Source organism: Denticeps clupeoides, unplaced genomic scaffold (genome assembly GCF_900700375.1).
Source record: "Denticeps clupeoides unplaced genomic scaffold, fDenClu1.1, whole genome shotgun sequence".
NCBI classification, from domain to species: Eukaryota; Metazoa; Chordata; class Actinopteri; order Clupeiformes; family Denticipitidae; genus Denticeps; species Denticeps clupeoides.
The window spans coordinates 41,570-69,358 of NW_021629714.1; the positions used below are offsets into that span (position 1 = coordinate 41,570).

At 47.4% G+C, this 27,789-nt stretch overlaps 2 protein-coding genes across 4 annotated transcripts; both read left to right on the top strand.

Annotated features, from left to right (window-relative positions):
* Positions 1 to 1,210: 1,210 nt before the first annotated feature.
* On the top strand, positions 1,211 to 16,673 carry pik3c3 (phosphatidylinositol 3-kinase, catalytic subunit type 3). Of its 3 annotated transcripts, none has more exons than XM_028965373.1 (26): positions 1,211 to 1,434; positions 1,891 to 2,079; positions 8,498 to 8,641; positions 8,723 to 8,852; positions 8,949 to 8,975; positions 9,260 to 9,346; positions 9,498 to 9,593; positions 9,675 to 9,746; positions 9,846 to 9,950; positions 10,049 to 10,141; positions 11,163 to 11,348; positions 11,518 to 11,660; positions 11,751 to 11,823; positions 11,923 to 11,990; positions 12,061 to 12,166; positions 12,250 to 12,366; positions 13,511 to 13,642; positions 13,738 to 13,866; positions 13,940 to 14,009; positions 14,243 to 14,307; positions 15,502 to 15,586; positions 15,659 to 15,733; positions 15,812 to 15,980; positions 16,044 to 16,134; positions 16,256 to 16,381; positions 16,515 to 16,673. In XM_028965373.1, the coding sequence occupies exons 1-26, from the start codon at positions 1,370 to 1,372 to the stop codon at positions 16,527 to 16,529; spliced, it is 2,658 nt and encodes an 885-aa protein (XP_028821206.1). In that variant the 5' UTR covers positions 1,211 to 1,369; the 3' UTR covers positions 16,530 to 16,673. The 3 variants fall into 3 exon arrangements, with proteins under 3 accessions (XP_028821206.1, XP_028821207.1, XP_028821208.1); XM_028965374.1 differs by having other exon boundaries at positions 11,926 to 11,990; XM_028965375.1 differs by lacking the exon at positions 8,949 to 8,975.
* A 6,661-nt stretch (positions 16,674 to 23,334) lies between these two features.
* faah2b (fatty acid amide hydrolase 2b) lies at positions 23,335 to 27,495 on the top strand. Its single transcript, XM_028965387.1, has 11 exons — positions 23,335 to 23,585; positions 23,701 to 23,783; positions 23,858 to 24,000; positions 25,288 to 25,497; positions 25,581 to 25,700; positions 25,771 to 25,906; positions 25,982 to 26,099; positions 26,245 to 26,364; positions 26,689 to 26,800; positions 26,875 to 27,063; positions 27,146 to 27,495. The coding sequence occupies exons 1-11, from the start codon at positions 23,397 to 23,399 to the stop codon at positions 27,343 to 27,345; spliced, it is 1,620 nt and encodes a 539-aa protein (XP_028821220.1). The 5' UTR covers positions 23,335 to 23,396; the 3' UTR covers positions 27,346 to 27,495.
* The last annotated feature ends 294 nt before the right edge of the window (positions 27,496 to 27,789 follow it).

Here is a 27,789-nt window from a genome sequence, read left to right on the forward strand (position 1 = left end):
GGAAGAAGTGGCGACACCGTCCGCGCCTCGTCAAGCACGTCTGGGACTGCACCATGTCAAAAGGTCATCAAAGGTCATGGTATACCTACTGGACCCCTACAAGAGAGGGAGCATGTACAGGTGTCCCCCTCCTGACATCTTGTTCATTACAGCGTCCTGGGCAGGGGAGGTGAACCCCTGAGGCCTTCTGGTTCAACCACGAGATGAATAACATGCCGCTGACCGTCCTTACATTTACAGCATTTATCAGACGTCCTTATCCAGAGTGACTTACAATCAGTAGTTACAGGGACAGCCCCCCCCCCCGGAGCAACTTAGGGTTAAGTGTCCTGCTCAGGGACACAATGGTAGTTAGCGGGACTTGAACCCGGGTCTTCTGGTTCATAGGTGAGTGTGTTACCCACTAGGCTACTACCACCCCTCCTGACGCACATCCACACCCGTGCTTTAATTAACGGTGTTCTGCCGTTATTACGAGATTTCCACGCTTTTTGTTGTTTCTGCATGTGGTCCCTGTAACTACTGATTGTAAGTCGCTCTGGATACGGGCGACGCCCTTACAATCAGTAGTTTCAGGGGACAGTCCCCCTGGAGACAGTCAGGGTTAAGTGTCTTGCTCAGGGACACGATGGTAGTAAGCGGGATTTGAACCTGAGTCTTCTGGTTCACAGGCGAGTGTGTTACCCACTAAGCTACTACCACCCTGATCATCTCTAAGACGCCTTTATTCAGCGGAACCCTTAGAACCAGGAACTTGAACATCAAGAGGACAGCAGCAGGACATCAGGTAAAACTTTCACCCAAGATGACAAGGCAGCAGCCCACTAACCCACCCAACTCTCACCCTAACGGTGGGTAGAACCTCGCCTCACTACCCCCAGAGGCGGCCATATGCAAATGAGTTCAGCCCTATTGGCTGCAAACGCTACTGTATATTTACATTTATGTATATACAAATATTCCACACTGAATGAAACGACATTTCGTTCACCTGCATACAGATAATTGATGATAAAAAATTTTTTATCTTCTTATATATATCCAGAAATAATACATTATTCTACTGAAACGACAGTGTTTGGTGCGTTTAGGGCTTCCGGAGGGGGTCACGTGGATAAAGATAGCAGACTAAAGCAATCGCCGGTCGACGCCTCTGCTGCAGGTTCCCGGGCCGCCGTGCATCTGGGATCGACTAGTAATGCCGGTGGTGTGTTGTTGTGGTGAGTCGGTTCCCTGTAGAGAACAGACACGGATTAGCCGCCGCTAGCAGGAGGCCTGGAAGCCGCGTCGGTTCTCGGCCTGATGTCGGCTCGGTAGAAGAACCACAGATTAGCACCAGGAGGCCTGGAAGCCTCCCGAGCCGCCGCAGATGGACGCGGACAAGTTCAACTACGTCTACAGCTGCGACATGGACGCCAACGTCCAGCTGAAAATGCAAGTGGAAACGTCTCATAAATAAGAGGCGATTTATGACCAATATAGGGGTTTAACACGCAAGTTCGATTATATGTCGATATATTATTGATTGTATGTCGATATCAAATGAATCAAATTCAACATGTACGTTTATTACGAATTCGATGGCGGCTGCAGTACATTAATGTTGTGAATATGAAGTATTGTCAAGTTAAATAATCAAATAGATTTGCAGGTAACAAGATGAGGTTTTAATGATTATATTAGTGTTTTCAAGTGGGACCCTTCGCTTGTAAAGCTGGAGCCCGACCCACCGACCAACGCATCTGTTGCCGTTGCAGATCAGGACCCAGAACTTTCCTACATCTCACCACAGATCGTGTTGTCATGAAGCGGAGAGGAGCTAGCTGGAAATTTGCCTCACTCTGACCTTCTAAAGATCTAATTATTCGCCCGCTCTGTTCCTGCACACAGAGGAAGTCTGGAGGGCCGACGAGAGCTGAAGAGCTACAAGGCCCTGCTAGAAGACCCCATGCTGAGGTTCTCAGGGCTCTACCAGGAGAACTGCTCCGACCTGTACGTCACCTGCCAGGTGTTCGCGGAGGGCAAACCGCTGGCGCTGCCCGTCCGCACCTCCTACAAAGCCTTTAGTACCCGCTGGAAGTGAGTACGTGCAGAACAACCTCATTTGTAGTTTGATTCTTTAGTGAAGGTGACGTGATCGTCATTGTGAAACACTGCAGCACAGCACACTGTGTCACAGTGAAACATATCCTCTGTATTTAACCATCACCCTTGGTGACAGTGGGCACCATGACATGCGCCCGGGGAGCAGTGTGTGCGGACGGGACCTTCATCAAGGGGACCTCGGTAGCACCATGACAGGTGTCCGGGGACCGGTGTTTGGGGATGGTGGTGTATTGAAAAATAATTACAGCCATTTTTTTTTAAATTACATTAAGTTTATTACATTACATTTATTACATTAAGTGTCAACATTGGCATTTTTGGCCATGTCATGCTGTCAGTCAACTTCTGGGCCAAATCCTGACTGACAGTGACCCGTTCCTTCATAATCCGAGTTTGGAGTTTGTCAGAATTGTGCGCCTCTTGAGGATTGACCACAAGTTCTCATCAGGTTTAGGAAAGCTGGTGCAACTATTGGAGAACAGCAAAAGCTGCTAAAACTATGCATCTCTCTGATCTAATTACCACTAATCCCCACAACTGTAACCTCAGCCCTCAATGTCCCTCAACTAACTCGGATGGAGAACCCATTAGACATGTGGGCAAACTTTTTAAACTTTGTTTTATGAATATGGTCTCAAGTATGAGGATCTGCTTACAATCCCTCCTTACCGATCGCCTATCCTGCAGTCTTGGACCCGTTTCAGACGTAGCGTTGCAACAATTGGGAGAAATTGACCACACGAAGCCCGCTGGCTGTCCCGATGATATTATTCCTTCGATCCTGTAGTCTATCAAGTGGATCTGTACCCGTGGATTTTAAGCATGCGGTTGTGACACCTCTTCTTTAGGGTTGTAGACTTGATTGCTCTGTGCTCTCAAATTTGAGACTGATATCTAAGCTCCCTTTCCTGTTGAAGGTTTTGGAGAAAAAATCATCTACCAGCAATGGAAAGCATTTTTGAATGAACATAACACTCTTGAGGCTTTCCTATCAGGCTTTACGAGTAGTCATAGCACTGAATCAGCGTTGCTAAAGGTTTTGAATAATAATTTTATCATATCATGACTCTGGCCACTGTTTCGCTTTAGTACTGTTGGACCTAGCGGCTGCCTTCGACACTGTGGACCACCAGAATCTTCTGTCTCGCTTACGATTCTGAGTGTGTAGTCATGGATGGGCCTTAGAATGGTGTGAGTTTTACTTAAATAAGAGAAGTTTTAGTGCCCAAATTGGTACTGATGTGTCCTCTCCAGCCACTCTCACGTGCGGAGTACCACAGGGTTCCATTCTTGCCCCTCTTCTCTTTTCAATATATTTACTCCCTTTGCGGTCAATTCTCCACAAACATGACATTTCTATTCATTTTTACACTGACGATAGTCAAATTGACGTCCCATGGAAACATGAACACGGGTATTCAGTAAAAATGTTAATAATTAAAGCATGGATGCCGCTTAATTGTCTTCATTTGAATGGAAAAAAAGACAGAGGCAGGGATGTTCGTATCACTGACCTGCTGACCTTGGTTTCCTGAACCCATACTTAGCGACGTCTGCAAGAATTCGGGGGTTATAGTTTGTAGCACAGGTCAGCTCAGTACTAAAAACTAGCTTCTTCCAGCTGAGACAGCTATCAAAAGTTAAACTACTCTGCTCCCATTTCCACTTTGAAGTTTTTATTTATCACGTCTTGTTTTGACTACTGCAATGCTCTATATGCTGGGGAAAACCCAGCATATAAGACACCAGCAATTCTCGTTCGATTTCTATAGAATATTGAGTTTGCAAACTAAGAGCCCTGATAAGGCTCAACTTGTCAGTGAAGAGCATGCTCGGAGATTGTTAGGTGCTAGACGAAGAAAAATTATAATGTATTTTGTATTGTTTGTGCAATGTGTACGCATGTGCGTGTGTAAGTGTTTAGATTTGTCTGTAATATTTTTTGAACAAGAGGGTTTTCACCTGCTTCTTAAAAGTGGTGATAGTCTCGGCTAGTCGTGTGGAGGAGGGCAGGTTGTCCCAACAGCCAGGGACAACAACGGAGAACAGACATGATTGGAATCGGAGACCCCGTGAAGAAGGAATTTTTAGTCTCCTTTCGTTTGCTGATCTGAGAGAGCGTGCAGGGGTGTAGCTAGGTAGTAGTGTGTTGATGTAGGAGGTAGTATTGTAGCTTCTGTGCAGGGGTGTAGCTAGGTAGTAGTGTGTTGATGTAGGAGGTAGTATTGTAGCTTCTGTGCAGGGGTGTAGCTAGGTAGTAGTGTGTTGATGTAGGAGGTAGTATTGTAGCTTCTGTGCAGGGGTGTAGCTAGGTAGTATTGTATTGATGTATGAGGTAGTATTGTAGCTTCTATGCAGGGGTGTAGCTAGGTAGTAGTGTGTTGATGTAGGAGGTAGTATTGTAGCTTCTGTGCAGGGGTGTAGCTAGGTAGTAGTGTGTTGATGTAGGAGGTAGTATTGTAGCTTCTGTGGCAGGGGTGTAGCTAGGTAGTAGTGTGGTTGATGTAGGAGGTAGTATTGTAGCTTCTGTGCAGGGGTGTAGCTAGGTAGTAGTGTGTTGATGTAGGAGGTAGTATTGTAGCTTCTGTGCAGGGGTGTAGCTAGGTAGTATTGTATTGATGTAGGAGGTGTATTGTAGCTTCTGTGCAGGGTTGTAGCTAGGTAGTAAGTGTGTTGATGTAGGAGGTAGTATTGTAGCTTCTGTGCAGGGTGTAGCTAGGTAGTATTGTATTGATGTAGGAGGTAGTATTGTAGCTTCTGTGCAGGGGGTGTAGCTAGGTAGTAGTGGTTGATGTAGGAGGTAGTATGTAGCTTCATGTGCAGGGGTGTAGCTAGGTAGTAGGTGTTGATGTAGGAGGTAGTATTGTAGCTTCTGTGCAGTGGTGTAGCTAGGTAGTAGTGTGTTGATGTAGGAGGTAGTATTGTAGCTTCTGTGCAGGGGTGTAGCTAGGTAGTAGTGTGTTGATGTAGGAGGTAGTATTGTAGCTTCTGTGCAGGGGTGTAGCTAGGTAGTAGTGTGTTGATGTAGGAGGTAGTATTGTAGCTTCTGTGCAGGGGTGTAGCTAGATAGTATTGTATTGATGTAGGAGGTAGTATTGTAGCTTCTGTGCAGGGGTGTAGCTAGGTAGTAGTGTGTTGATGTAGGAGGTAGTATTGTAGCTTCTGTGCAGGGGTGTAGCTAGGTAGTAGTGTGTTGATGTAGGAGGTAGTATTGTAGCTTCTGTGCAGGGGTGTAGCTAGGTAGTATTGTATTGATGTAGGAGGTAGTATTGTAGCTTCTGTGCAGGGGTGTAGCTAGGTAGTAGTGTGTTGATGTAGGAGGTAGTATTGTAGCTTCTGTGCAGGGGTGTAGCTAGGTAGTAGTGTGTTGATGTAGGAGGTAGTATTGTAGCTTCTGTGCGGTGTACTAGTAGTAGTGTTATGTAGGTAGTATTGTAGCTTCTGTGCAGTGGTGTAGCTAGGTAGTAGTGTGTTGATGTAGGAGGTAGTATTGTAGCTTCTGTGCAGGGGTGTAGCTAGGTAGTAGTGTGTTGATGTAGGAGGTAGTATTGTAGCTTCTGTGCAGGGGTGTAGCTAGGTAGTAGTGTGTTGATGTAGGAGGTAGTATTGTAGCTTCTGTGCAGGAGTGTAGCTAGGTAGTAGTGTGTTGATGTAGGAGGTAGTATTGTAGCTTCTGTGCAGGAGTGTAGCTAGGTAGTATTGTATTGATGTAGGAGGGCGCAGTTCCATTTACAGCCCTGTAGGCAGCATCAAGGATTTGAACTCAATGCGAGCAGCTACCGGGAGCCAGTGGAGGGAGGTGAGAAGAGGCGGGACGTGGGTGTGTTTTGGCTGATTGAAGATGAGACAAGCTGCCATATTTTGGATCATCTGGAGTGGTTTTATGGTGACTGCAGAGGCTCCAGCCAGGAGAGAGTTACAATAGTCGAGTTTGGGGATGACCGTTGCCTGGATGAGGAGCTGCGTAGCCTGTTGCGAGAGAAAGGGCCTCATCTTGCGAATCTTGCCTAATCTTCTTGACACCATGTCATCCCCCAAAAGTCTTCTCCTTACTGTACGTGTAGATGCACACCAGCCTGCTGCCATTCCTGAGCAAGCTCTGCACTGGTGGCACCCTGATCCCACAGCTGAATCATCTTCAGTAGACGGTCCTGGCGATTGCTGGACTTTCTTGGGCGCCTGAAGCCTTCTTCACAACACTTGAACTTCTCTCCTTAAAGTCTTCAATGATTTGATAAATGGTTGATTTGGTGCAATCTCAGTAGCAGCGATATCCTTGCCTGTGAAGCTCTTTTTATGCAACATGTCACGTGTTTACTTGCAGGTAACCACAGTTAACGGAGGAAGAATGACGATTTCAGGCATCACCCTCCTTTTAAAGCATCCAGTCTGATCAGCAGAACAGAATGACCTCCAGCCTTGTGCTCCTCAACACTCACTTGTGTTAATGAGAGGATCACGGAAATTATCTCAGCAGGACATATTATGGCAGGGCTGGACTGCAGTGGAAATGTTAAGTTCATTTTCATGGCAAAGAGGGATTTGCAATTCCATTTATTTACAGCATTTATCAGACTCTCTTCTCCAGAGCGACTTGCAATCAGTAGTTAGAATTCAGCTGAGCACTCTTCAACTTTTGGTCACGACTGTACTATTTACTACTAAGCAAATTCCATATAATGTCTTCAGTGTTTTAGGTTTTGGCTCAGTTTAATCTCTATAATCTGTATTGTGATTGGTACAGTAGGTACAGTATAATATCTGATGTGATCGGTGTAGTATTATCTGTATTGTGATCGGTACAGTATTTAATATCTGATGTGATTGGTGTTGTATAGTCTGTATTGTGATTATTTACAGTAGGTACGGTATAATATCTGATGTGATCGGTGTAGTAGAATCTGTATTGTGATTGGTACAGTAGGTACGGTATAATATCTGATGTGATTGGTGTAGTATAGTCTGTATTGTGATCGGTACAGTAGGTACAGTATAATATCTGATGTGACTGGTGTTGTATACTCTGTGAATATTTACAGTAGGTACAGTATAATATCTGATGTGATTGGTGTAGTATAGTCTGTATTGTGATCGGTACAGTAGGTACAGTATAATATCTGATGTGATCGGTGTAGTAGAATCTGTATTGTGATCGGTACAGTATTTAATATCTGATGTGATTGGTGTTGTATAGTCTGTATTGTGATTATTTACAGTAGGTACGGTATAATATCTGGTGTGATCGGTGTAGTAGAATCTGTATCGTGATTGGTACAGTATTTAATATCTGATGTGATTGGTGTTGTATAGTCTGTATTGTGATTATTTACAGTAGGTACGGTATAATATCTGATGTGATTGGTGTAGTATAGTCTGTATTGTGATTATTTACAGTAGGTACGGTATAATATCTGATGTGATCGGTGTAGTATAGTCTGTATTGTGATTGGTACAGTAGGTACAGTATAATATCTGATGTGACTGGTGTTGTATGTGATTATTTACAGTAGGTACAGTATAATATCTGATGTGACTGGTGTTGTATGTGATTATTTACAGTAGGTACAGTATAATATCTGATGTGATTGGTGTAGTATAGTCTGTATTGTGATCGGTACAGTAGGTACAGTATAATATCTGATGTGATCGGTGTAGTAGAATCTGTATTGTGATTATTTACAGTAGGTACGGTATAATATCTGATGTGATCGGTGTAGTTGAATCTGTATTGTGGTTATTTACAGTAGGTACGGTATAATATCTGATGTGATCGGTGTAGTAGAATCTGTATTGTGATCGGTACAGTAGGTACAGTATAATATCTGATGTGATCGGTGTAGTAGAATCTGTATTGTGATCGGTACAGTAGGTACAGTATAATATCTGATGTGATCGGTGTAGTAGAATCTGTATTGTGATCGGTACAGTATTTAATATCTGATGTGATTGGTGTAGTATAGTCTGTATTGTGATCGGTACAGTAGGTACAGTATAATATCTGATGTGATCGGTGTAGTATAGTCTGTATCGTGATTGGTACAGTAGGTACAGTATAATATGTGATGTGACTGGTGTTGTATACTCTGTGATTATTTACAGTAGGTACGGTATAATATCTGATGTGATCGGTGTAGTATAGTCTGTATTGTGATTGGTACAGTAGGTACAGTATAATATCTGATGTGATCGGTGTAGTATAGTCTGTATCGTGATTGGTACAGTAGGTACAGTATAATATCTGATGTGACTGGTGTTGTATACGCTGTGATTATTTACAGTAGGTACGGTATAATATCTGATGTGATTGGTGTAGTATAGTCTGTATTGTGATCGGTACAGTATTTAATATCTGATGTATTAATTTATTTGTATTATATTTATCTGTCTACAGCTGGAATGAGTGGCTCAGGTTGCCGGTGAAGTACCCTGACCTGCCCCAGAACGCTCAAGTTGCCCTCACCGTGTGGGACATCTATGGCCCTGGCAGAGCCACACCTGTAGGGGGCACCACAGTCACCCTTTTTGGAAAATACGGGTGAGACTGCTGTTGTAATGCCGGAATAAAGCCAGTGGCGGTGGTGTGCCTCGGAATGATTTCTGTCTCTCCTGGTGGTAGGATGTTTCGCCAGGGAATGCACGACCTGAAGGTGTGGCCAGGCGTGGAGGGTGACGGGGAGGAGCCGACCTCCACCCCCGGCCGAACCAGCAGCACGCTCGCAGAGGACCAGATGGGCCGCTTGGCTAAGGTTGGCCTCTGTATGTGCTGTACTGTGTAAAAACGAGGAAGGCGATGAAGGCCCGGTGTAAAGTTCTGGACGAGTCCTGACCACCTTTCTTTCCAGGGTCCAGATTTTGAGGTTCTCAGCGACGTGAGTCTGTATGAAACATCCTGTTATGCCGGGCACGCTGTACACTGTACCTCCGGCGTTGGGAATGTTCCGTGTGACTAACAGCAGTGAATCCCACACGGTGCATCTTGCTGTGTTCCTGCTTCCTTGTTTTGAACTGAAGTGACCCCCTAATGCCACACTGACTGTGACCTGAACGTCACCGTGTGCTGTGCTGCGTCACAATGACGCGTTCATTAGCCGTTGGTGTGTAGTCCCTGCTCTCCTGTACTCCATGTCAGCTGACCTGTATCTCCCTGTCTCAGCTGACTAAGGCCCACCGCCAGGGTCACATGGTCAAGGTGGACTGGCTGGACCGCTTGACCTTTCGAGAGATTGAGATGATAAACGAGGTGAGGCGACCGTTTTTTAAATTTACTGAATAAATAAGGACATTGAGTAAATATGAACATTTTTCCCGGCTTCAGCTGCTACTGATTCCTGATTGGCTGCCTTACACTCTGCTGTGTGTGTGTGTGTGTGTGTGTGTGTGTGTGTTCTCAGAGTGAGAAGCGTAGCTCCAACTTCATGTACCTGATGGTGGAATTCCCACGAGTTAAGTGTGGAGAGCGCGAGTACAGCATTGTCTATTATGAAAAGGTGGGGGCGGGACTGATGAGCGAAAGGGGCGGGGCATGGCGTCGCTAGACTGGTCTGTTGATTGGCTCTTTCTGCTGGTAGGATGGAGATGAGACTGCCCCTCTGCTGACCACTTCTGGCATTGTCAAAGTACCAGACCCACAGATATGTATGGTGAGCTCTCTCTCTCTCTCTCTCTCTCTCTCTCTCTCTCTCTCTCTCTCTCTCACACACACACACACACACTTGAACCTTGTATTGTGCCTCCTGCAGGAGAACCTGGTGGAGAGTAAACACCACAAACTCGCCCGCAGCCTGAGGAGCGGCCCCTCCGACCATGACCTGAAGCCCAACGCCGCCACCCGCGACCAGCTCAACGTCCGTAACGCGCACCGTGTGCTGAGGCGGAGCTTCGGGTTTTTAATCATCGAATGATGTGTGTGTGTGTGTGTGTGTGTGTGTGTGTGTGTTTGCAGATAATTGTGAGCTACCCTCCAACTAAACTGCTGAACTCTGAAGAGCAGGACCTGGTTTGGAAGTTCCGCTACTACCTCACTACCCAGGAGAAGGTGTGTGTGTGTGTGTGTGTGTGTGTGTGTTATAATAATACACGTGTGTAGGGATGAAGAGCTTCATTTTCCGGCTGCCGTGATTTGCTGCCGCCGCTCGTTGGTGATCGATTTTCCAAGATGGTTCTACAGACAGTGATCCTCTTAGCCAAACGTGAAGCTCTTATGGGCCAGTGGTGTCCTAGCGGTTAAGGAAGCGTCCCCGTAATCAGAAGGTTGCCGGTTCGAATCCCGACCTGCAGCAAAGCACCGTCCCCACGCGCTGAAAACGTAAAAACAGAGCTGTGTACAATCTGGGTGGATATCTAGCGGGTAACACACTCACCTATGAACCAGGAGACCCAGGTTCAAATCCCACTTACTACCATCGTGTCCCTGAGCAAGACACTTAACCCTGAGTGTCTCCAGGGGGGACTGTCCCTGTAAATACTGATTGTGGATAATATAATGTAAAATATTGCGATATATATTGATATGTTCTGACATCCTTAACGGGGACCGGCCTGTGCTTGCCTGGTATCTCCTGTCGCTGGTATCTCCCGACCTGCTCCAACACTCCACGGCAGAGCTCCACCTACGGCTGCGCCTCCACCGGTTGTACTTCATCTCCATCCAGATACGTTTTCCACATGGAGGTCCTTTTGTCATCAGCAATGGTCCGACCCCCACGTGGTAGCTAGCCTGGTCTCACACCGCAACCGCTATCTTCGGCTATCCAGGACCTCCTGGCATTGTCTGCTTGACTGAGACCTGGCACCAACCTGATGAACCTCATGTCCCAGCTTGATGGATCCACTCCACCTGGGTTTGTTCTCATGGCTGTTCCGGTCAAGGAGGAGGTCTCCTGCCAGTGTCTGTCCCTTTGTTTGAATTCTCCTGGATCTGCTCCTACAGTCATCACAACGTTTGACAAGATGTCAAATTTAAACTAGAATCTGGGGATGGACATCACCTGATATGGGGAATCCATATCTTCCATATGTGTGTTAATAACTGTGTGTGTGTGTGTGTGTGTGTACAGGCCCTAACGAAGTTCCTGAAGTGTGTGAACTGGGAGCTTCCTCAGGAGGCGAAGCAGGCGCTGGAGCTGCTGGGAAAGTGGCGGCCGATGGACGTCGAAGACTCTCTGGAATTGCTGTCCTCCCAGTTCACCAACCCCACAGTGCGACGCTACGCCGTGGCGCGGTTGCAGCAGGCTGATGACGAGGTGTGTGTGTGTGTGTGTGTGTGTGTGTGTGGTGTGTGTGTGTGTGTGTGGTGTGTGTGTGCGCATCCAACAAATCGAAATCCTTCAACACATAAATTCAGAGCATTGCTGGATACACACAGACACTCTCTCTCTCTCTCTCTCTCTCTCTCTCTCTGACACTGTGAAGGACCTGCTGATGTACCTGCTGCAGCTGGTTCAGGCTCTGAAGTATGAGAGCTTCAGTGATATCACAAGCGGCTTGGAGCCTGGCGGCAAGAGAGACGGACAGGGAGTTCTGGGGGAGAGCGCCGCCCTGGTGGACAACGACAGGTCAGCAGATAGAGCTCTGCCCTCTAATATGACCTCTAGATGAACTCGGCCCTGGGATTTACTACAAATCATTTCCATCCGTGTGTTCAGCTCTCAGGTGAGTCTGGCGGCTCCGCCCACAGCACAGAAAGCGAAGGAGGGGACGGACGGAGAGAGTCTGGAGGTGAGGGACAGGGAGACGGGAAGGAAGGAAAAAAGGAGGGACAATGAATAATAGCTGTCGTCTTACTGTGTGTGTGTGTGTGTGTGTGTGTGTGTACAGCAGGACCTGTGCACGTTCCTCATATCCCGCGCCTGTAAGAACTCCACACTGGCCAACTACCTGTACTGGTGAGAATCCAGGTGTGTGTGTTGTAGAGAGTGTGTGAATTTGAGGAAGTAAAATTGTGTGTGTGTGTAGGTATGTGATAGTAGAGTGTGAAGATCAGGACACTAAGCAGAGGGACCCCAAGACCTACGACATGTACTTCAACGTCATGAAGAGGTTCAGCCAAGCCCTGCTCAAGGTACACACACACACACACACACACACACACACACACACAGCAGGATGTACAGGTGTGAGATCTACCTGGTCTTCTCTCCTCAGGGTGATAAGAGTGTCCGCATCATGCGCTCTCTGCTGGCCGCTCAGCAGACGTTCGTCGATCGGCTGGTTCATCTGATGAAGGCCGTGCAGAGAGAGAGTGGCAACCGCAAGAAGAAGGTAAAAAACACACACACACACACACACACACACACCCACACACACCCAGAGACACTACCGTACATATATACAGCTCGGAAAATAAAAGGAACAACTTGAACAACACAATGTCACCAGTCAACCACACTTCTGTCCACTTGACCATCAATGTCACATGCTGTTGTACAAATGGAATAGACAACAGGTGCAAATTATAGGCAATTAGCAAGACGTCCCCAATAAAGGCGTGGTCCTGCAGGTGGACACCACAGACCACTTCTCACTTCCTGTGCTTTGTGGCTGATGTTTTGGTCACTCTGAAGCATGAGATGGCTCAGGAGGTGCAGCTCATTCAGGATGGAACATCAATGTGTGACAAGAAGGTTAGCTGTGTCAATCAGCGTAGTGTCCAGAGCATGGAGGTGCAATGAAAGCAGGTTCACACTGAGCATGTGACAGTCTGGAGACGCCGTGGAGAACGTTCTGCTGCCTGCAACATCCTCCAGCATGACCGGTTTGGTGGTGGGTCAGTAATGGTGTGGGGTGGCATTTCTTTGGGGGGGGCCGCACAGCCCTCCATATGCTCTCAAGAGGTGGTTTGACTGCCATTAGGTACCATGATGGGATCCTCAGACCCCTTGTGAGACCGTATGCTGGTGCGGTTGGCTCTGGGTTTCTCCTGATGCAAACAATGCTAGACCTCATGTGGCTGGAGTTATTCAGAAGTTCGGGCAAGACAAAGGCATTGATACTATGGACTGGCCCGCCCGTTCCCCAGACCTGAATCACATCAGAAACATCATGTCTTGCTCCATCCACCAACGCCATGTTGCACCACAGACTGTCCAGGAGTTGCCGGATGCTTTAGTCCAGGTCTGGGAGTAGATGCCGGGAGCATGTCCAGGCGTTGTAGGGAGGTCATACAGGCACGTGGAGGCCACACACACTACTGAGCCTCATTTTGACTTGTTTTAAGGACATCAGTTGGATGAGCCTATATGACAAAGTTGAATAGTATCGATAATGCACATTCAACTATGTTAAAATTTAATAAGAATATTTAATTCACTCAGATCTGTGATGATTTTTGTAGTCTCTATATTTTTTGAGCAGTGTACATATCGAACGTGTGTGTGTGTGTGTGTGTGTGTGTGTGTGTGCGCAGACGGAGCGTCTCCAGGCTCTCCTGGCTGATAATGAGAAGTTAAACTTGTCTGAATTCGAGCCCATCCCTCTTCCTCTGGAACCTCAGGTCCGGATTCGGGGGATAATCCCTGACAACGCCACGCTCTTCAAGGTCTGTGTCCATACAAACAGCTGGTCCATCATCATCCTTCAGCTCATATTAGAAGTCTGTGTGTGTGTGTGTGCGTGTGTGTGTGTGTGTGTTAGAGCGCTCTCATGCCGGCCAAGCTGATCTTTAAGGCGGAGGACAGCAGCCACTATCCCGTCATCTTCAAACACGGAGACGACCTGCGACAAGACCAACTGATCTTACAGATCATATCACTGATGGACAAGGTGTGTGTTTCTCCCAACACACACAAATACGCAGTCCATCCGTGTCACTTTTAAATATTATTTTTACCACCAGCTCCTGCGGAAGGAAAATCTGGACCTGAAACTCACACCTTATAAAGTGCTGGCAACTAGTACCAAACATGGTAACACACACACACACACACACACACACACACACACACACACACAAACAAATCCTTTCATCACGAGGCTTTTACATCATACATCAAATGTATTAGTTCTTAAAAACATACACATGCATACACAAGCTCACTGCTGTGGTTTCTTCACTGTAGTTATCTCTCTGTGTGTGTTTGTGTGTGTGTGTGTGTGTGTGTGTGTGTGTGTGTGTGTGTGTGTGCGTGCGCACTTCCAGGGTTTATGCAGTTTGTACAGTCAGTACCTGTTGCTGAGGTTCTGGCTACAGAGGGCAACATTCAGGTGACGCACTCCACACATTCAAACTAAACACCTACCATTTACTTCTTAAATAGCCCATAATCACATACAGTACGTCTCAATGGGCTTTGACAAACCCTACAGTTGACCCCAACACTCTTGACCCTTCTGCACACAAAACAACTCTAGCATGCGAGTGATGCAGAGAGGGACCCCCTTCCATGGTAGAATGAGCCTGCAGGTGGTGTCAGTGCAGGGCTGGTGATTGTCCAATACAAAAATAAGTCCTACAGTTGTAGAGGTGGAGAAGTCCAAATTGTAGTATAGAGCATCTGTGCATGTGTGGAGGTCCTGGACAGTGCAGAGTTTTAGTCCAGTGTCATGGTCTACATTATAATGCTACTGGTCCATTTGAAGATCCCTGAAGCTGTAGGTGTTACGTGGTGGCGGCTGTGGTGACGTTTCATGCTGAGTCGTCTTGTCAGCAGTTCAATGCCCGGAATCAGGATCTAGAGCAACTCCGAGAGAAACAGATTAGATTCTGGTAGCTGGGCCAGGGTGGTTATGGTAGATGCCTGTGTACATGTCTGGTGCAACATTGGTGGACTACACGGGACAACCAGGATGAGCTGAGCAGGGTTTCAAATAAGTAGAACCGTACAAATTCACGTAACAGCTTTCCTGCATCACGCCTGGTGAGCGTTTGTCTTAGCTTGGAAATATTGCGGAGGTGAAAGAATGCAGTGTGAAGTGAAAGTGATTAAATGTTGATTATGTGATGCTTGGGAGACAAATCACTGTCTTTGGAGGTTGTACATATGGGAGTAGGAGGTCGGTAGAGGTAGAGAGATAGATTCCTTCTGCCAGCTTTAGGTCCAAGTAACAACAAGTAACATTCGAATTTAGCAGGAGGGACTTGCTGTTCATCTAGTCTTTGATGTTTCCAAGAGTAAGCATATACAGAGAAAATTGTACTGGTCCTAGTATGGATCCTTGGGGTACTCCATATTTTACCAATCCTTTTTTTGAACATTCACCATTGATACTGACAAAGGTGTATCGATCCATTAGATGTGAAGCAAACCATTTAAGTACATGGCCTCTGATTCAGTAGAATGTGGTTGTCAGCAGTATCAAAGGCAGCGCTGACAGTAGAATGAATAAAATGAATGACGGGCGCGCCACTAGACACACTCAACACATTCTAACACTGACAGTGTGTGCGTCTGTGTGCAGAGCTTCTTTAGGAAACATGCCCCTAGTGATAAAGGACCCTATGGCATCAGCGCTGAAGTCATGGACACTTATGTCAAGAGTTGTGGTGAGTTGGATTTGTTGGTTTGTGTGTGTGTGTGTGAGAGAGAATGTGGACTAACAGAGTGTATTTCTACAGCGGGGTACTGTGTAATCACCTACATCTTGGGCGTTGGAGACCGACACCTGGACAACCTGCTCCTCACAAAGAAGGGTAACACATATTGGTGTGTGTTTAGAGTCGGTGGGCGGAGTCTAGGGGAGTCGTGTCAATCTTCCTCTCTGTCTGTAGGGAAGCTCTTCCACATCGACTTCGGCTACATTCTGGGCCGCGACCCCAAGCCCCTCCCACCCCCCATGAAGCTGAGTAAGGAGATGGTGGAGGGGATGGGTGGGACCCAGAGCGAGCAGTACCAGGAGTTCAGGAAGCAGTGTTACACCGCCTTCCTCCACCTGCGCAGGTACACACACACACACACACACACATGCCAGTTTATCTGGACCGTAACCGATTCTCTTTTCAGATACTCCAACCTGATCCTGAACCTTTTCTCTCTGATGGTGGATGCCAACATCCCTGACATCGCCTTAGAGCCCGACAAGACCGTTAAAAAGGTGTGTGTGTGTGTGTCTGTTTTCTGTGGATTCAAATGGCTCTTGGTTTTAAAGTATGTGTGTGTGTGTGTGTGTGTGTGTGTGTGTGTGTGTGTGTGTGTGTGTATGTATGGATCATTAGGTGCAGGATAAGTTCCGATTGGACCTTTCAGATGAGGAGGCGGTGCTCTACATGCAGAGTTTGATTGACGAGAGTGTGGGGGCGCTGTTTGCCGCCGTGGTGGAGCAGATACACAAATTCGCACAGGTGATTCGCCGGGGGTTCTCTCCTCCCAACCTGTTACCGTCCAATCAGAGTGTGTGTTTAAATCCAGGCTGCACATCTTCTCATGGTGTGTGTGTGTGTGTGTGTGTGTGTGTGTGTGTGTGTGTGTTTGCAGTACTGGCGCAGATGAGCAGGACTCGTGCTGCAAGGGCAGGACGCGAAGTGCCAAGACTCGCTTTATCGTGGCCAACCCTCCTACACAAATTCTACACAACGATGTACAAAAATGTACGAAAAAATAAAGGCCACCAAGCACCAAATGTGGCAAATCAAACTGTGTTTGTGTTTTTAAAACAGGGTGGGTGTGGTCTAATGAGAGAGCTCCTCCCATCACTGCACATGGGCAGAATTGTTCAATTAAAAAAAATAAATAATCGATCGGTTAATCTAGGGCTTATTTGTACGATGCATCGATTTAATCCAGCGATTCATTTTCACAAATCAGTATGATTCGATTCTCAATGATTTGAAATTAAAGCAATTGAAACATTCTAATACATGTTCATTTATTGAAGTAAAGCAGCAGCCCTGAACCATCTGAATTTCAGGAAACTCAACACTTAAAAGTGTTTATCATATAGTGCCTGAGACCTGTTATTTAATTTATCTTCTGATTAATTATTTCTGGTGAAGCCTGAAACATCGGCCGGGTTTTTAACAGTTGCTCGGGTCTTCACGTCATGGGCTTCCAACATCTTTACACCTGCCCACTCACGATACTAACATACCCCCGCTCGGCAACCACGCCTAGGGCCACATAATAAAGAACTGCTCTAAAGAACCTTCTCTCTCTGCTCAGGCGAAGTTTTAAAAGTCTTTACATTTACATTTACAAAGACTTTTTAAAGACTTTAAAAAGTCTTTAAAAAGTACCCCAGTCAAGTGGATGGAGCCATCAGGTCTGTTTGTATTTAAAGTCACTATTCTCACTATAATTCTCATCTATTTCAACCATAACAGCTATTTTCTACAGTCACGTCATGTATTTGGTGCACTAGCTTCATTGTCTCTTTTCCTGGATCCACTTCTTTTATCACGTAGTGGAACAAGGTGTGATGGAAATCCACCTTAGGCAGAAGTTCCAATAAAGGATAGAAGAGTTGGACCCCCAGGCTTTATTTCCACTTATTGGGGAGGATTAATGCCAACACTGTTCAACTGACCTCTATGCCATGTATTGGATTTTGAACAGGCTGAACCTGAGGGCTCTGCTCCTAAGGCTGTCTGAAGGATATGACCCGATCTTGTCTTTAAGATTAGTCCTGGGAAAGATCTGGAAACATTATTAAGTCTTTGACGCAGAGATGAATTGTAATGGTGTGCTGGAATATGCCTGCTTGGACCTCTTGCTAATGTTCACTGACCAGTCGAGCTTATCATGTATGAAGAAGCTGGAGAAGCATCGCGACTCCTGGATACGGATACTGGGAGAGGACAGGTTCTTGTACCTCACTGGGAAGAGTCCTGGTCCACCGAAGCTCCTCACCATTCAGAAACTTCTCCATTGCCCTCACTACAGGTAATTTACCTTCATCAACAACACAGTCATTTACACCAATCCTGAAGACCTCATACTTTTCCAGAAGATTATTCATTGTGATTCATGTGTATTATCCTGAATGAAACAGGATCATCGTCATATTTTTACACACAGTAGAAACGTGTCAGATGCTGAGCTGAGAAAAAGTGGTGGCAGCGGTGGCCTAGCAGTTAAGGAAGTGGTAATCAGAAGGTTGCCGGTTCGAATCCCGATCCGCCAAGGTGCTACTGAGCAAAGCACCGTCCACACACTGCTCCCCGGGCGCCTGTCATGGTGCCCACTGCTCACTCAGGGTGATTGGTTAAATGCAGAGGACACGTTTCACTGTGTGCACCGTGTGCTGTGCTGCTGTGAATCACATTTCTTCATTTTTCCAAAACCAAACAATTACACGTTTGGCTTCCAACAAACAAATAATCAGCAGCAATCTTTCATATTTGGTGATTTTAAAATTCAAAGGACAAATATGTAATATACACAGCTTGGGATCAAAAGGAATTATTTCACCAATGATTTTACTTACAATGTTCAATATTTTAACCCAAAAACAGTTAACTTTAGTACATTCCCACATACACTGGAATAAAGTTCCCTTCTCTTGCTTACATTTGTAGTAGAGTGCTAGAAGCCTGGTTCAAGACCCAGGTTCAAACCCCACTTGTTACCATTGTGTCCCTGAGCAGGACACTTAACCCTGAGTGTCTCCAGGGGGGACTGTCCCTGTAACTACTGACTGTAAGTCGCTCTGGATAAGGACGTCTGGTAAATGCCGTAAATGTAGTATTCATCAGGAATTGAAGTTGTGTAATGTAACTGGAGTGATGTATTGTCTACTCAGCCATTTGTACTGACTCAGTCTCAAATGGGGGCTCCTTGTCTGACTTTGAGCTTTTAAACATGCTATTTACCTTCCTCCAGAATTTCGAACCTTGTCCTAAAAAGGACATACATTTTCCTTCTTCATAGACACCTTACTAATACCTTGTATTGACCAGATTTTAAAACCTGGATCATCTCTACCAGGACGGAAATTTTCATTGCCAAAAACTGGTGAAAAGTTTTGGCACTTTCAACATTTGATACTGAACCACAACTGTGTTAACATGAGGAGCTTAGAGAGACATTCTGGAGACGTTCTAAAGCAGAGTCTGCTTTAAGACCACCAATTATTGGAGGTTCCTCTGTTATCAAAATGTTCTGTTGGACAACCCCAAAAAAAAACCCCAACATGCCCAACATGCTGCTTCCAAAATCTCTGCATGTCTAACCGACATCTCGTCTTGGATGGCAGCCCATCACCTCCAACTCAATCCCACCAAAACTGAACTAATATTCATTCCAGCAGATCTTGCTATTTACCTGGACAACTCACAGCTCTCTCCTTCTACAACAACCCACAACCTTGGAGTAACAACAGACAACCAACTCTCCTTCTCGACTCACATCAGCAATCTTTCCCGCTCATGTAGATTCCTTCTCTACAATATCAGACGAATCCGCCCTTATCAACCCAGGCCACCCAACTACTGGGTAGTAATCTCACGACTGGACTACTGTAACTCCCTTCTAGCTGGTCTACCACTATGTTCCATCCGATCTCTACAACTCATACAAAATGCAGCAGCACGACTGATCTTCAACCTTCCCAAGTTCTCCACACTGCGCCTCTGCTACGTTCCCTCCACCGGCTCCCAGTAGCTGCACGCATCAGGTTCTAAATACTGATGCTGGCCTACAAAGCCAAACATGGAGTAGCACCATCCTACCTCACAGCCCTTATTACACCCCGCACTGCACCTGGTATACTCCGAGCCTCCAGTACTGCTCGCCTGGTCCCTCCATCTCTGAAGGTAAAAGGAAGACGCTCATCTAGACTCTTCTCCGTCTTGGCCCCTCGGTGGTGGAATGAACTTCCAGCTCAGTCACTGAGCACCTTCACACGGCAGCTCAAGACCTTCCTCTTTAGAGAAGATTTAGATGAACTTGTAACCTTCTTCTGTATAGAAACTAGAACAGAGTGAATAAAAAGATTGTATTCATAGTTGGGGTCCTAGTGAACCAGAATTGGTCTCTTCATCGATGGTAACTTGAAAACACGTTGTAAGTCGTTCTGGATAACGGCCATCTGCCAAATGCCTTAAATGTAAAATGTAAATATAAAAAAATACCCACAGTCCTCAGATCCTGATTCACGGCACGAAACATGAAATGATTGTCCATCAGAAAAGTCTTCATCTGCCATAAAATCTCAACACTACAACAAAGCGCACATGTAGGCTTCACAAATTCATTTTTAGGTCATATTTGTCCATAAAAATAAAAATGTGTCCGAAATCCACACACCTGTCTGTCAAATGAAATGTAGGTTGTCCAATTCAGTTGGACAACCTACAGCATGCAGAATTCTGCCCAGGTTGAAGGCCACGCATGGGAGATGTCTTCATTTTCACTGAGACATGGCTGCATGAGAACATCGTGGACTCGCCATCCAGTTGGACGGATTGGACAGGGACGCCCGCGGAGGTGGACTGTGTGTTTATGTGAACTCTGAGTGAGCACTGTTCATGGCAGATCGAGGTCTTATCGGTGAGGTCAGCAAACTAGATCATCAGCAAACTAGAATGCCGCACCCTCATTATCGCTGGAGAGCTCAACTAGGCAAACCTGGAGTCAGTTCTCCCATGATTCTTTAAGAATGTGAACTTTGCTACCAGAGGTGGAAACTGTCTGGACAATGTTTACACCAACATCCGTGAAGCCTACAAGGAACCATCGAGAACATCCTGACCAGCTGCATCACTGTCTGGTACGGCAACTGCAACACTTCAGACTGCGAGAGCCTACAGAGGGTAGTGAAGACAGCTGAGAACATCATTGGGATGCCTCTACCCCACTTCTGGACACATTTCCCAAACCCAGCATCCGTCAGGCCTATAGCGTCGTGCAGGACTCCTCACACCTCTCACATAGACATTTCACACTCCTGCCCTCTTGAAGACGATACTGCAGTATCAGCACCAGATCTGCCAGGTTGAGGAACAGTTTTTGGCAGTCCGGCTCCTCAATATGTTGTCCCCAGGATCATCCACATAACCTCAACCTCAACATCTGAAGCCTTTTTCTCCCCCCAAACGGCACATTACAAACTGAACATCAGTACTGTCATATCACTACTATTACCATGATTATCATAGTATATCATATACCACATACACTTTATACTAAATATATCCACACACTGATATACTGTCATATCACTACTACTGATATTATTATCATAGTATATCATATACCACATACACTTTATACTAAATACATCCATACACTGATGAAAACATGCCAACACGAATATCGACAAAATTCACTACAGTAGCTGAGACCGCCACTCACCGCCCCCCCCAGCTAAAACATCCAATCGCTGTTAGTTTCCAAATGAGCACTTTCTCAGCTGGACATACACTGTTTGATTTTGCACTCGTGTGATAATACAGTGCAGTGTGTGTGACGCATTAATCCAACATGAAGCGGATTGATCAGGACTTTACAAGCAGTAGCATTAATGTGGACCTGAACACCATTATGTTGTGTTTCTGCTCCTGACATTAGAGTTGGTTTCTGACTGTTTGAGCAGACACATGCACATTTGTGGCCTGCTGCAGGTAATTTTGCAGGCTCTGGCAGTGCTCCTCCCCTTCTTCCTTGTACAAAGATGGAGGTAGCGGTGGGTCCTGCTGCTGGGTTGTTGCCCTCCTACGGCCTACTGATGTACCTGTCTCCTGGTAGCAACTCCATGCTCTGGACACTACGTGAACCTTCTTGCCACAGCTCGCACTGATGTACCATCCTGGATGAGCTGCACCACCTGAGCCACTTGTGTGGGTTGTAGACTCCATCTCCTGCTACCACCAGACCGCAAGTATTCAAAAGTGACCAAAACATCAGCCAGAAAGCACAGGAAGTGAGAAGTGGTCTGTGGTGTCCACCTGCAGAACCACGCCTTTACTGGGGACGTCTTGCTAATAGCATAGAATTTCCAGCTGTTGTCTGGACCTCCTTTCCACCTGTGTTGGACCCGTAATCAGAAGGTTGGGGGTTCGAACCCTGAACAAAAGGTGATGGTTAAATACAGAGGACACATTTCACCATGTGTGCTATGCTGTATTTCACAATGACAATCACTTCACGTCACTTTTCACTTTCTGTGGCGCATTTACTTAAGGTCAGACTTTTAAATGAAAAGGCCGTGTTCTTTGCTCGGGTTCGAATCACCTCAACAAAATCTCATAATGACTGTCCTGTGCTAAATATGTCTCTTCCAAGCCAGGACACCACAGGTTCAAAACACCACCAGCTCAGATGGTCTCAGGTGGTCTTTCCATCTTTACAGTTCAACCTGACCTCCATACAAGACATAGGTCTTTGGGAAAAGAATTCAATTCTGAATAAAAATGAGTAAGTCTTTTGTGCTCTTGTGAAGAGGTGTGTAGAGCCGACCCCTTCAAAGTAGAAGGTTGCAGGTGTTCGATTCACCACCTGAGGCGCGGCCCTATATTTTATTCATTTACATTTTAAATTTACAGCATTCGCCAGACTCTCTTATACAGAGCGGTTTTCATGACCGCTTTAAATATCCGTTGTGTGGTTCACGTGGACCCGATCTGTAGATACTGTTCACTTGACACCTGAGAACCCAACCAAGTGTCCGGAACGTTTCCTCACTATAAAGCCTGGTTTTAGTTTGCTACTAATTAAAGTTACTTCAGCCACTAATTCCCAGAGTCCTGAGGATGTTGACGGTGTCCAATTCTGATTGACCAGTGGTGACCACTTTGCTGATCTGGCAGCACGTAACTTCCCTGTCATGTCCAGAATCCAGCCTCGGTTCTGAAACCAGACTGAGTTGGGTCCTGAAGGTTCTTCTGGGTAGAGGGAACGATGATTATATCTGGAAGAAAAGGTTGGATAGAGACTGCTGGTCTATCAGTGGAGATATGCGAGGGGTTGGCGATGGGATGATTCTGGCCTTTTTGAAGGCTGTTGGGACGAGAGCAGATATTATGCACTTATTAAAGATGGATGTGATGAAAGGGTGGAGGTCATGAGACTGAAGCATTGCAGAAGGAATTGGATCTGGTGAACAGGTGGTTTGGTTGGATGAAGGGACGAGTTGTAGGATCTTGTTGGGGAGGATCCCGGGTAAAGATGTTCATTTTCTGTCTTTCAGAAGGTTCTCAGCAATTTTTCCGGCTTGAGCCGGAGGAGTTGGTGGTTTGAGGAGCGGTGGAGTACCGTGAAGCGGATGGACGTAATTAACTGGCCATAACTTATTAATGGTGTTCACATGATGCAAGCCACCATCACGGGGTGTGTTTACAGCACGGGGTCGGTGTCTGGTGCCACGCCCGCACTTTATAGCCGCCGCGGCGGCGGCAGCAGCGGTGGACTTTACCCGGTGGCATGGCGCTGAGCGGCTGGGAGCGACTGCAGGCCTGGATCATGCGGGCGGGGGTCTCGCTGCTGCTCGGGACCCTGCGGCTGTTGGGGGCGTGGCGCCCTGCCGCCGGCCCGGCCAGGGTCCCCCCGGTCACCGACCCGCTGCTGAAGCTGTCGGCCGCCAAACTGGCAGAGAAGATCCGGCGCAGGGAGGTGCGTGAAAGCCCAGGGGGCGCTGATGGGCTTCATTACAATTATCCAGGCTGGACCGAGGACGAGGACAACTGTCTCGCTCTGTGTGTGTGTGTGTGTGTGTGTGTGAGATCAGGTGTCCAGTGTGCAGGTGGTGCAGGCGTACATCGACCGCATCCAGGAGATCAACCCTCTGGTCAACGCCGTGGTGAAGGAGAGGTGAGAACCTCCCCTGATCGCCCACCATGCTCCACTTCTCCATCATTCATCACTTCTCCTCCTGTCTCGAGCAGGTTCTCCGCAGCGCTGCAGGAAGCCGCTCAGGCCGACCGGCTGGTGGAGCAGGAGGAGGGTCAGGGGTCACTGGCAGCCCTGCGCCAGCGATGTCCCCTACTGGGCGTCCCTCTGACCGTCAAAGAGTCCTTCTCCCTGCAGGGTAAAGTCCTGGGGTGAAAGGGGATGTGATTGGCCGTTCGCTGCTCCGCCCGGGTTCGGATCGGTGCCGGATCGGGGTTTAGCCACCTGGGTGTGTCAGTAGATCGTGACGTGAGCTCATCTGAGGACATTTTGTACGAATATTTCAGCTGGTTTGACGATAAATGCTGCAAATGTTACTAGATCACGAGCAGTCAGACGTCCCGAACCTGATCAAAGACATTTCTACATTTACCAGCAGGTGTAGTAGAATATCAGAAATCCAACATCTACATTTCCAGCATTTACCAGACGCCCTTATACTAACAGTCAGTAGTTACAGGGACAGTCCCCCTGGAGACACTCAGGGTTAAGTGTCCTGCTTCGGGACACGATGGTAGTAAGTGGGGTTTGAACCTGGGTCTTCTGGTTCATGGGCGAGTGTGTTACCCGCTAGGCTACTACCAGCCAGTAGTTACAGGGACAGTCCCCCTGGAGACACTCAGGGTTAAGTGTCCTGCTTAGGGACACGATGGTAGTAAGTGGGGTTTGAACCTGGGTCTTCTGGCTCATCCGCGAGTGTGTTACCCGCTAGGCTACTAGCACCCAACAGACCCAACAGTGACCCGGCAAGCTGTTCCACAACTGCGGAGCTCTATAGGAGAAGGATCTGATCCCAGCTGTGACCTTCTGCACCTTTGGTACCAGTAGTGACCCCGCACCCATTGATCGAAGGGGGCGTGGCGGTTCGTAAGGAACCAAAAGTTCACTCAGGTACTGTGGGGCGAGACCATTTAGAGCTTTATAGGTTAAAAGTAGGATTTTGTAGTCAATCCTAAATTTGATGGGTAACCAGTGCAGTGATTGTAAGACTGGGGTGATGTGGTCAAATTTCCTGGTTCTAGTTGCAGTTGCAACTCTGAACTAGATTGTGTTCTGGTCCCAGTTGTCTCTATGGAAATAAAAAGTATTTTAACACAGTATTGAACACACTGCTATTATTTTGAAGACAACTGTAGTAAAGTCATGTGTTACAGAGTAAATGTAAGGTGACCAGACAGGACAATGGTGGCCTACCAGGTATGGAAGTGGCCTGGTAATCAGAAGGTTGTGGGTTCAAATTCCAAGCTGATGAAGTGAAAGTGAAGTGATTGTCATCGTGAAGCACCGCAGCACAGCACACGGTGACATGGTGAAATGTGTCCTCTGTATTTAACCCATCACCCTGGTGAGCAGTGGGCAGCTCTTTGGCCACCAAACACTCCCCAATGTGAACCTCTTCTCAGTCCTGCTGTGATGTTCTCCTCAGGAATGCCGTTGTCTACAGGCCTGGTGTCACGAGCGCAGGTCGTGTCCAACACTGACGCGCCACCAGTGGCCAGCCTGAAGCGTGCGGGCGCCATCCCACTGGGCGTCACCAACACCAGCGAACTGTGCATGTGGATGGAATCCCACAACCACGTGTACGGCATCACCCGTAACCCCTATGACCTGGAAAGGACCCCGGGCGGCAGCTCAGGTAGAACATTCTCACCGGGACCACCTTCTCCAGAAGGTGGAACGTCATGACACTCCTTCCCTCTGCTGTCTCTCCTCTGTCAGGAGGGGAGGGGAGTGTGCTGGGGGGCGGAGCCTCGGTGATTGGCGTCGGCTCCGACATCGGTGGCAGCATCCGCATGCCCTCGTTCTTCAGCGGCATCTTTGGCCACAAGACCACGCCCTGTACGCCAGCACGTGTGTAGTGGTGAGAAGATGGTGGGCGCCGTGTAATATTCCCCGCGTGTGTTTACAGATATGGTCACTTATGATGGGCAGCACCCTCCTGCATCTGGAGCCCACGAGGACTTCATCAGCACTGGGCCCATGTGTCGCTACGCAGAAGATCTGCTGCCCGTGCTGGAGATCATGGCTGGACCAAATGCGCACAAGTATACACACACACACACACACACACACACAGATTTAGAACACACTCCTATGTGCCAATTTCATCTGGTCCCCAGACTGCATCTGTCTGAGCCGGTGGACCTGAAAAAGCTTCGCTTCTTCTCTGTCCCTCACGATGGAGGTTCTGTCTACGTCCCTCCTGTGGACAAGCAGCTCATCCAGGCACAGAGACAGGTCAGAGTTTACTGAAGGTCCATCATGGACGAGAGATCTTTAACAGATTCCTCGAGCAGCATCTAGTGGCCATGAGATGAACAGCATTGAGAATGTCCCTCAGGTCTGCGTGCTCATGCTTGTTGAGATGGTCTTGTGCTTCCAGGTGGTGGAACGGCTGGAAGCAGATTTGGGGGTCAAAGTTCAGGAGCTGTGCCTGCCCCAGCTGAAGTACAGCTTTGAGATCTGGAACTCATACTTGGGCCTGCCGGACAAGGAGGGAAAGGTAGAAAGTTCCATCATCTCATCATCTCTGGATGCTGCCTCATCCAGTGTGTACAGTATGGTGGTGCTGGAGATTCTGAACTAAAGTCTATGAGCAGCGTTGTCCAGATGGGTGAGGGCCAGGAGAAGGCTGGTGGTGGTCGTGGTGGTGATGGACTATTGAAAATGTTCCTACAACCTCACCTTTTTATATGTATTTGCTCGTCACATCATCTCTCCTACTTCATCTAGTGAAGAATCTAGACAGAAGAAGATGAAATATAAATATCTGAGCTTTTCTTCAGTCCATAATGTCTCCAGCTCTTCTTCATTGCGTTGTCTGCAGCCCCCCCAGTCGTTTGCGAATGCCTTGGCGGATGGAGGGGCGCCAGTTTGGCCTGTCTGGGAGCTGGTCAAGAGGATGCTGGGAAAATCCTCTCACACCATGGCAGCCATTGGTACCAGTGCACACACACACACACACACACAACATGGCTGTTCGTGGGTGGAAGGCTGTGTGTGTTTTTGTCAGGGGTGGCGCTGAGCGAGAAGTTCATGTTCTCGGCCCCGTCGCACTTCCTGCGGCAGCAGAAGGAGGCGCTGGAGAAGCAGCTGGAGGAGCTGCTGGGCTCTGACGGGGTCCTGCTGTACCCGTCCCACCCGTACTTCGCGCCCAAACACCACGAGCCTCTCCTAAATCCCTTCAGCTGCGCATACACCGGTACGTTTTCCCATCAGGCACCTGTGTCTGGAGAGGAGGGCTTGTTCCTCCGTGTAAAAGAAACGTCTGAACCTCCTGCCAGGCATCTTCAACATCCTGGGCCTACCGGTCACCCAGTGTCCTCTGGGGCTGGGCCGCGAGGGGCTGCCGCTGGGGCTGCAGGTGGTGGCCTGGCGTCTCCAGGACCGGCTGACCCTGGCCACCGCCCTCTACCTGGAGGAGGCCTTCGGGGGCTGGAGAGATCCAGGATGCAGCCACACAGGACAACGTCCTGGATGCTGACCAGTCACCTCCAGGCAAATCAGAATATGTGGACTTGTTCATGATTAAAAGAGATTTAATGAAAGAGTTTTATCGAATTGAATTTCAAGACCGAAGCTGGACCAAAATTGACTGACGATTTATACTGCATGTTTTCAATAAGTAAAATTTGGACCCCAAAGGACAAAAGGTTCTACGGCAATCGGGATGATTAAACCCACGTCTAACAATACACACATCCTTTAAGATCGTGTTCAGGGTGACACCATTTCACAGGATTCAGGATGCTCAAGCGGATCTATAAAATCCGTGTAAATCCTGAGAACGCCGCGGTTAGTGCGTAGCACCACGCAGAAAACATCTACAGACGCCGTTACTCAAAATGCAAATACCAGCAGTATAATGTCTTAAAAAGGAAGGTTTATATCTTTCGTTTTGAGGACTTTAGTACAACTTCTCCTGACA

Coding starts and splice junctions, on each gene's coding strand:
- pik3c3 (XM_028965373.1), top strand. CDS start 1,370: ATGGACGCGGACAAGTTCAACTACGTCTACAGCTGCGACATGGACGCC. Junction 11,349..11,517: donor TGCAGCAGGCTGATGACGAG/GTGTGTGTGTGT, acceptor GACACTGTGAAG/GACCTGCTGATGTACCTGCT. Junction 11,661..11,750: donor GCCCTGGTGGACAACGACAG/GTCAGCAGATAG, acceptor CCGTGTGTTCAG/CTCTCAGGTGAGTCTGGCGG.
- faah2b (XM_028965387.1), top strand. CDS start 23,397: ATGGCGCTGAGCGGCTGGGAGCGACTGCAGGCCTGGATCATGCGGGCG. Junction 25,701..25,770: donor TGGCCACAAGACCACGCCCT/GTACGCCAGCAC, acceptor GTGTGTTTACAG/ATATGGTCACTTATGATGGG. Junction 27,064..27,145: donor CTTCAGCTGCGCATACACCG/GTACGTTTTCCC, acceptor ACCTCCTGCCAG/GCATCTTCAACATCCTGGGC.